At 39.1% G+C, this 9,331-nt stretch overlaps 1 protein-coding gene across 1 annotated transcript; it reads right to left on the minus strand.

Moving 5' to 3' along the window:
- Positions 1-573: 573 nt before the first annotated feature.
- On the minus strand, positions 574-8,972 carry aadac (arylacetamide deacetylase). Its single transcript, XM_084951423.1, has 5 exons — positions 8,390-8,972; positions 6,834-7,062; positions 6,217-6,286; positions 4,955-5,126; positions 574-2,975 (listed from the first exon to the last, which is right to left on the minus strand). The coding sequence occupies exons 1-5, from the start codon at positions 8,528-8,530 to the stop codon at positions 2,361-2,363; spliced, it is 1,227 nt and encodes a 408-aa protein (XP_084807549.1). The 5' UTR covers positions 8,531-8,972; the 3' UTR covers positions 574-2,360.
- Positions 8,973-9,331: the final 359 nt, after the last annotated feature.

Genomic DNA, 9,331 nt, shown 5'->3' on the forward strand with positions numbered 1-9,331 from the left:
CATGTTAGGTAACTTGATTATCAAACCTAACATGGTAAAATCCAACTAGAAAAATTGAATCATAGAGGCGTCTCATGCAAGGATTTTATGCCCATCACGACTAACCACACCATGCTTGACTTATCATTTTATTTAGCCTGGACTACCTTCCTGATATTGAGACAGAGCAAACAGGAAAAAAAGAGATGAAAGTATGCCAGGACAAATATAACGCCTGAAGCTCTATATTACTTATAATATGATTTGGTGATATACTAAAACAGTAAATTCTCTGGGAATATTACATTTCAGACCACCAACGTCACAGAGGCATCATGGGTATCATTTACAAAGGTTTTATCCTGATTTCTGTATGTTGAGTACAGTTATTTTATTTAAATGCCGGAATGCATTTGAAACATTTACTCTCAAAATCCTAAAATCAATTTTGTATTTGACATTTGAAATTACAGATTAAGCTATTAAGCTTCATGAAAGTTTGATTCTTGCAACATTTAATTACTGGAACATTTTGTCATTGGTGAAAATGGTGTTAGTGCTAGCAAATCAAGTACAATTAACCAGGAGCCAAAGTAAGGATCAAGTAAATTTATTATCAGATAGCTTTAAAAAAAAAAAATGCACCTAACAAAGGAAACCCAGGACAAATAATGAACTGTTATATTGACAATTGAGCAAGTGGAGCTGTTTGAGGAAATAAGCTAGCTTTGTCTGTTAACTTCAAATGTTGCAATGTTTTTTTTACCAACAATGTTGGTTAAAAAAAAAAAAAAAAAAAAAAAAGAAAAGCTAAAAATCAATGAAGACGTACTGTGCCCAGTTTCATACACATTTCAAAACTTTCAGACCAGAAAGGCATAGTGTTAACCGCAGCTTGTTATTTGGATATCTCCCATATGTACAGAAGTCACAGAGGTGGTGTCACTCAAGAGAGAGGAAACAGTAATGCTCTAATTACAGGTGATCAGTTTAAAGTCACCTCACCATTGCTAAAAGAAAAAGCAAGTCAACTTCTTGTGTATGTTAGAGATAAAAACAAAAGTCAAAGACAAACAAACAACTGTCATAAATACGCAATCAGACGTGCATAGAAAGCCAAATTACCAACTCTTTAATCGCACCTACATACTGTTCACCAAACTGGCAAATGGTCTTGTACTTACAACTCCAGCTAAGTGCCCTAGCCTTTGAACTATTGCTTATTGCGTATGAAGCAAAAACAATTCTACATGCTACATTCCTGATATGGCGACTTTATATTTATGACTCTATGTTCCCAAATGAGAGCACTTTCTGGTTTTCCAAATGTAAAGTAGTTTATTTACATAATGTACTACCATAAAAAATTATCAGCTCATATTATAGGAAGTGAGACTATGATAATCGGTAAAGGTTAAGGCTCCAGATATTTTTCCTCTCTTTTTGCCATATTGCTTCTTTACACCGAGCTAAGCTTTATAGCAAAAATGTGTTTATGCGAAGCTTTTCTTTGCAGCATGCTCTTTATATACAGATGCCAATATTCTTCATGGAATGTGGATTATTTTATTTCACTGCCTGTAGCCTTGAAATGATAGATATTTTAAAGCACAATGCAAGTAGATGAGTTTCTGATGAGGATTTGAAGTTGTTTTTTTCCCCTTTTTATTAGATTAAAATGCCATTCATTCTGCAGTTTAAATTAAGGGTATTACCATAAGCAACTCTATGTGCACCATTTACATGTAAGGGATACACAACAAAAGGAGTCATTCTTTTTTGTTTTAAACGTGTTGCGATTATGCAAGCCAGTGTTTTTGATATTTTCTAACATCACCTCAGGCTTCAGTGACCTGCAGCTTGGATAAATGTTAACCTTGGCTAAACAGACTGTTGTGGAAATTCTTTTCTGCTGTGTCAAAACTTACACTGGATTCTTTAAACCTCTAATGGAATATTTCAGAATTCTCAGTGGTATGCATTACTAATTAAAGCCATAAGATCAGACTAGATATGAGGTGCTGTGGATGGAAAACAATGAGGAGAACCATAACAGGCCAAAGAAAGTCCACAGATATTGTTACCCTCATATTTGCCTGTTGAGCCAAACACAACACCATTATTGTACTTTTGTGATGCCGTCATGTGTTGTGCTGCCTTCAAGCCACGCTATTTGGAAAGAAAATGTTCTATACTCTCAAAATTTTGTTTCCTACTCCTATCCATTGCAACAAAACGTACAAGTTTCTCAATAAATACACACAAAAACAGCAGGACCACAGAAAAGGAGACACCGCCAAAAAAACAAAAGTCTACACCCAATCAAAACATTCTTGCATTGTGAAGAAATACTGGAATAACTACTACTGATCCTCAACCTTTTACAAATTTTCCTTGAGCCATTTAATATAGTTGTCTGTCATGCGACGTGCAATCAGGAAGTCAGTTGGCCACACGGTGAACATCAATGCTCCGTGAAATCCTGTGTCATAATGTTCATGTGTCACCTCAACGCCAGCAGCACGGAGCCGTGTGGCATACATGATCCCATCATCTCGGAGAACATCATACTCGCACGTCAGAATGTAGGCCTTGGGCAAAGAGCGTAAAGCTGCGTCTGGAACAAGCAGAGGCGACGCCCTCGGATCAGCAAGAGATCGAGATGGTCCATCCATTGCAACTGTTCCCTCGGTAACTGCGGGAGCACTGTAGTTGTACTTCCTATGATACGTTTCTGGCAGAAAAGCACTCCAGTTGACAAACTTCAGCAGGCTTGAAGACTCTGGGTTGTTGTGGGTGTTGGCCATCATTGCTCTAAAAAAACCTTTGTCGCTGGTGAAGTACTCACTCCAGAAACGCACCATAAGAGTGCGGGGCAGAATGGGCATGTACTGATTCTGCTGATATGAAGGCGTGTAAAGGTCCAGAGCCTGCAGCACAGGATAGATGAGTGCTTGGGCCTTTAACTGAATCTGCTGACTCGGCTCCTTTTGTAACTGTTTTGACAGAAAGAGAGAACGAAAGAAGGATTAAAATGTTAGCCCAGAAATGCATGTGTCATTGTTGTTGACTCAGTTCACTTCAGTATTTTCTGTTGGGCTTCAAGTGTAATGACCTGTTAACTTCAGTGTTGTAATACCTACAAACTTAAATAGCGGAAGTAGCAAGCATGTTGGATTAATACAGCTGCCCACAAAAACAGGTCCTTGACCAGCCTTCATGCCTTTCAAAGAAATAACACTTCTGTTATTTATAAGCCTAAGAGCCATTTTTGATAATACAGTTTCACACGCAGTGCTTTTTCTATACTTAAGCACCTTCGCATACACACTCACTCAGGGTTCAGTTTCTTGCCCAGAGATACTTTGAGTGGCATTTCAAAGTAACTTGGTATTGAGCCACCACGCTACAGCCGCCCAAAAGACACTGCTTTGCAGCGGACGCATTAGATGTAACAGTTCTTATTTATCAGTTAACCACTTTAATTATTTTTAAAGGCCAAATGATATACAGGGTACAGGTCGTATGATGGTTGTATTTTAGGTGTTTTTAAGACCCAAGGTTCCTTGGTTGTTTTTTCCTAAAAACAAAACAGTGATGGTATTTGTACGGTATGTGAACTGTACAAAAGTTGAAATAAAGTATCTAGGAATTGATTCGCAATTCCTTAACCAAGAGCAGCATGGCAAAATTAAATTCCAAAGAGATTCCTTGAGAACTCCTGGTCTTGCTAAGACACTTTTGTTTTAGTAAATCCTACAAGCTGCTAAAACATCTTTTTTCATCTTTCAGAAACTTCCATGAACCTTATATAGAATAGAATAGAATAGAATAGAATAGATCTTTATTTTCACTGTTACAAGAACAATGAAAGACAGTTTGGCATCTCTCCGTTAGCAGCATGTAGATTTTACATTAAAATTCCTTTAGAATAGAGAGAATAAAGAGAACCCCCCCAAAAATAGACAAAGTTAAAGAGGTACCTACACAGGGAACGTATGTATCTACACAGATATGTACAAGATATATGCCATATAAAGCAGCAGTTGCAATTTAAAGAGCAAGTGATCAGCACAATACAAGGTGCAATGCAATCGGTGGCAGTGCACATTAAGTAAGATGGTTGCATTATAATAAATACAGTTTTTAAAACAGCTGAAATTTCCATAAATGTTAACAGCACAGTTAACCTTCAATCAGGGTGGAGGTAGAGCATGTTTGACAGCCTGTGGGTAGAAACCTTTATTGAGTCTGTTTGTCTTTGATCTGATCGACCTGTAGTGTTTACCAGAGGGGAGGATGGAAAAAACGTGAGTGTCCAGGGTGCGAGGGGTCCTTGATGATGATACTGGCTTTCACTGAAGCCTGCCAGTATAAATGTCTCTGAGGGGGGTTAGTGAAGTGCCAATTGCCCGCTCTGCCGCCATCACCACCTGCTGCAGTTTCCTCTTATCCTCCACAGTACAGCAGTTAAACCAGAGTGTACAGCAGTAGGTCAGAAGGCTCTCGATGGTGAGCAGTAGAAGATCTCAGATCGCTTTGTTCTTCTGAAGTCGATTACCATCTCCTTGGTCTTGGCTGTGTTCAGATGTAGGTTCTTGATATAAGGCTCATTTGTGCTGGAGGTTTCTTTCTGTTAAAAGTTTTTTTTCTTCCCACTGTTGCCAAAGCGCTTGCTCGTAGGGGGTTATATGATTGTTGGGTTGTTCTCCGTTTTCTTTGTATTAGTGAACTTACCTTACAATATAAAGCTCCTTGTTGTGATTTGGCACCATATATATATAATATTGAATTGAAAAACTTGAATTGAATATACAGATACCAATACTTAGATCCAAGACAGGAACAGTCTTCTGTTTCAGGGTAAGAGAATACTATTTATCACACAGTCACTCAATAACCTATTCTTCTGCCACCTCATGAACAGGAAAACATATTCGATGTTATAAACAAAAGAAGAAAAAAAAACCAGTACCTGTTGGGTGACTGCAGCTGCCAGGTTCCCCCCAGCACTATCCCCAGACACAGCAATGCGTCCAGGGTGCACATAATACTGGGCCAGCACCCCTTTCTGGAGGAAATGTTTGACCACACGGTAAACATCCTCATAGGGGATTGGGAAGTGGTGCGCTGGAGCAAGGCGATACCTGAGCAGAGTTAACTATTTAAGTCACGTTTACAGACAATATTTCAGCAAACAAAGCACGTTGGAAAAAAATGTAATAATTTTTTTAAGACAAACAGACATCTTTCAAACTGAATAGGCAATAAAGAGACAGAGTATAGAAAGGTTATAAAAATGAAAAGAACTTATTGCCATTTAGTTATTAACTTGAACTATAACTTACATAATGTGCAATGGATATAATATGTCTTTAAAATCCTTTGTTTTATGTAATGAAAAACTCAAGGAAAATGAAAAATAATAATAATAAAAGTATAAATATCTGGTTGCATAAGTGTGCACAGCCAGCTATAAATAGCCCATGTCCAGAATCAAACAATCACTTCACAACTACAGCTGCTGCAAACTGCTTCTACGCTGCTGAAATATGGTTGACACAATAAATGGTTTTGTTTTGCTCTGACCTTTGCAGTGCTGGTGTCATCTCTACAAGTATTTTAATCTATTTGCCAAATGTTACGCATGGCTGACCCTGAGACTCACTAATGCTTCAATTACGCATTGAACCACTGGCAAAAAGCAGAAAGGAATTCAGATGAGCCAGATAAGAAAATACCCTACACACCCCAAACCCATACGCTGTCCACTTTACTACACAGTGGGTTGGTTTCATGACTATGAAAATCTACATTTTAAGAGGTAGAAATACCCATATCTAAAAAGATGTTTAAAAGGTGAAAATAATTATTTAGCGGATAATGTTAGTATTAGCAAACACACACGCAGACAAGGAGGCGGGTGTGCCAAAGAATAGCAGTGGAAGTGCTATGATGGGGAAAAGGCTTACAGAGTCCCAAACAAAAAGAAAAATGGAGAGCTTAACAGCATCATCACTTCAATCTAGCCTGTGACTAATGAAGGATGACGGGGACGTGACAAAAGAAAATTGTGTGTGAGCAACAGGGAAAAAGTCAGGGGAAGAGGATGAGACCTATTAATACCACAAACAAAAAAGAATTTAAATAATGCCATAAAAAACAAAAAACATGCTGCTTCAGCAATACCTCGTTTTTCACAACAATATACATGACTATAAAATACGAAATACTTACTCCACTGAAAGAACCACAGCATCGAGCTCAGTGACGACTTTTCTGGCCAGGAGATCATATGGACTCATTCCTAAGTAGATAGTAGAAAAGCAGGATGAAAAAGACTTAAGTAATACAATACATCGCATTAAATTTCATAAATTTGATGCTACAGTAAGAGAGATGAACCTGGCATTCAGCTTAGCAATACTTCCTGGAAAGATTCATGTTACTGTAATTGTGAAAGGCCTTTAACAGATTGCACGAGCAGCGTGAGATGTGTCAAACTGCATGTCTCGTCTTTGGATTAGCAAGGGTAACCACCCCCTGAGGTCCCCACCGATCCTGCAGAAGGCATGTTATTTCCTCAGGAAACTGAAAGCTTTGTGATTTGTGATTCACAGTTTGTTCATTATTTATGATCCTGTCACAGTCCAGCCACTGGGAGTCGATATGAAGCTGTAATGTCATGAACCGCAATCAATCAATCAGAGAATATCACCACTACTCTCTTGAAATAACAATGGTAATATTCTGAGATGAACACACAATGTGTTCATCTTTCAGTTCACCTTTAAAAGCCACAGAGTCATTATTCAGTGTGATAAAGGAGAACAGAGCCCAGCCCAACTACTTACTGGAACTCCCCAGACACCATCCTCCACCGTGCAGGTATATGATCGCTCTCCTGAGGTCTGTGTCACTACCTTGGTGCTTTGGCTGATATAACACCACCTCTACTCCATCAAACTTTTCTTCTGTCACCTTGACATGCTCATCAGAAACAGGTGCAATCTTCTCTAAAAGAGTAATGAAGTACATTACCCCCATGTAGTCCTTCAGGCCCAGTAATTCGCTTATGTCTGCCTGGAAATGGAGAAAGGCAAATGTAAGGTGTAGAGAAAAACACATCACATAATTTGTTAGTGTTTGTGAAACATGAGGCATCTCTACTACCTTTTGTACAAATGATAATGTTAGGATAAACAGGCTTATACTATGTACACTTATGCCAGCCTAACATCCATAATATTCAAAACAGAAAAGGTCAAATATGCCAAACTTGTGACCATGATAAGGAGGAAGCGAGAGAAACAAGGAGTCACAAGAACGTTGTCTGGCAAAATGTCAAGTCCCCTAAAGTTAACCGTTGAAAGAAGTCATATCTAAATGAAATAAAAGCATGACTGGTACTCCATTATGTCTGCTTGCTGAAGCAGTAGAAAGCTGGCTTCAGGGTAATCAGCTGATGTGCCCACAATAACCTAATCAGAGTCATCTAGGACGAGTACCATCAGGAGCTCCTGTCAGGCAGTAGTTTTATTAAAAAAAACAAAACAAAACAAAAACACAAGAGGGTTCCCTTTCTTGGCATTTCAAAGACCAAACTGATGTGTACTAAACATTTTAGTATTAAATCAAAATTCAGGATTTTGTTACAAAATGGTCATTACATCTCCAAAACAGATGATTTTTTGTAACTCTCATGTTCTCATGTTAAAAGGGAAAAATGAGATACCACTATCTCTAGTTTAATAACAGAATTGTCCTGTGGTGTTCGAGGTAGTAGCCTGCACCTTTTTTCTAACTGCATAATAATCAATATTAAAAACAAGTACAGCACTAAGATTTACTTAATACTTAGGATGTTAATAAGAAAAAAAAGGTGTTCCAAAATAAATCCACTAACCATCATATTAAAACTACACTGTAGCCTACTGATGATATGGTGCAACACTAATCTATGCAAACCGCATTTGAAGACAATAAAAAAAAACACCTCTATTAGCCGTAGCACAATGGGCTACAGTAAACCACGGGCGTCTTATCCGTCATAAACGCAGACGGGTTCCCTTGATAGGTTCTATTATTAGAACAGGTGAGCAGGACTATACAAAACATGGATTAGCATCTGACATAATCTGGTGTAACCAGCATGTGCATCTACATCAGCAAAAAAACAAACGTTTAACCTGCCACCTTAGCTGCTCAGAGAACAAAGGCAGTTTACCTACCGTTTCTCAGCTTATGGCTACATAACATACATACAGTGCATTAAAGTGATCAGAAAGGTGTGTTCATACATCCACAATACTGAAGAGCCTACACTCTTTGGGCTTGTATTTCAATAACAGCAGAGCAGATTATCAAGATAGACGGCAAGAATAGTTCTTTTATTTTTTATTTTTCTTACCAGATGGCTGAGACTTCTAAAGAAAGAGTTGGTCAGCATGAGTTTCCATCTCTCTTCTATCTCCTCAGGAATGGGTTCGTAAACGTAATAAGCGGTGAAAGAGCATAAAGCGACGAATAAAATTATGCTTCCCAGCCTCATTTTCCAGCGTGGGTCCCTGGCCACAAACTGCGGGGTGCAAAACAAACGGGCTGTTGCGCTTGTTAAGTCACTTCGCTTCGCGACTAAGCTTACTCACGGAATCAATTCTTGGATCCACGCGAGCTAAATTCTACAGCGAGCGCTCGGTGTCATTTTGTGGTCATCTGTGCGCAAATTCTGAGCTTTTCTCGATGCTCCAGTGGGCTCCTTAGTGCGTGTCTGTCTCGTGGAGCAGCAGAATTAATTGAAGTGTCAGTGATATGGAGACAGGAGCGCGCACGCTGTGTGCTCACGAGGCAGGAACCGTCCCACCTTGGCCTACAACTCAAATTCCTCAGGTGCCTTCTAATCGCTAGATTACACGGGGCGCGCGACTAAACTTTATGCTAAGATGCACCTGATGCACGAATGTCGTGGCTTGTACCTCAAACATGGCTGGTGCATTCAGATTTCCCCTTTTTTTCATTTTCCCTTTCACTCTTTCCATTCCCCGGCTACAAGTTTTCCAGTTGAATTTATATGAGGAGAAAGTCTGTGTAGCTTCTATGTGGACACAGCTAAAGTCTGTTGCAGATTTGGTTGCAAAGCTGTCCAAGCTAATTATATAATTGGTGACGGAGCCAGCTCTGATGTCTGCTTTCTTGGTAGGACTGTCAAAAGCAACATGACTCTCTGATGCACTCACGTTTTCAAACGCTGCAGGAGGGACGATTTGGTGCTTGCTGCAGCAATGGGCAGAAAAAATTGCAGATGCAGGACTTTTTTGTTTAGTTTATCTTATTTTCATGGGCATATCTTTGT

Source organism: Perissodus microlepis, chromosome 14 (assembly GCF_051167445.1).
Source record: "Perissodus microlepis isolate ML-2025 ecotype Zambia chromosome 14, ASM5116744v1, whole genome shotgun sequence".
NCBI classification, from domain to species: Eukaryota; Metazoa; Chordata; class Actinopteri; order Cichliformes; family Cichlidae; genus Perissodus; species Perissodus microlepis.

What these genes read in the sequence shown, in the direction of transcription:
- aadac (XM_084951423.1), bottom strand. Translation starts at nt 8,530, where the DNA reads ATGAGGCTGGGAAGCATAATTTTATTCGTCGCTTTATGCTCTTTCACC. An exon ending in TTAGAAGTCTCAGCCATCTG is followed by an intron (nt 7,063 to 8,389) that starts GTAAGAAAAATA and finishes CTCCATTTCCAG; the next exon opens with GCAGACATAAGCGAATTACT. An exon ending in CAGCTGCAGTCACCCAACAG is followed by an intron (nt 2,976 to 4,954) that starts GTACTGGTTTTT and finishes CTGTCAAAACAG; the next exon opens with TTACAAAAGGAGCCGAGTCA.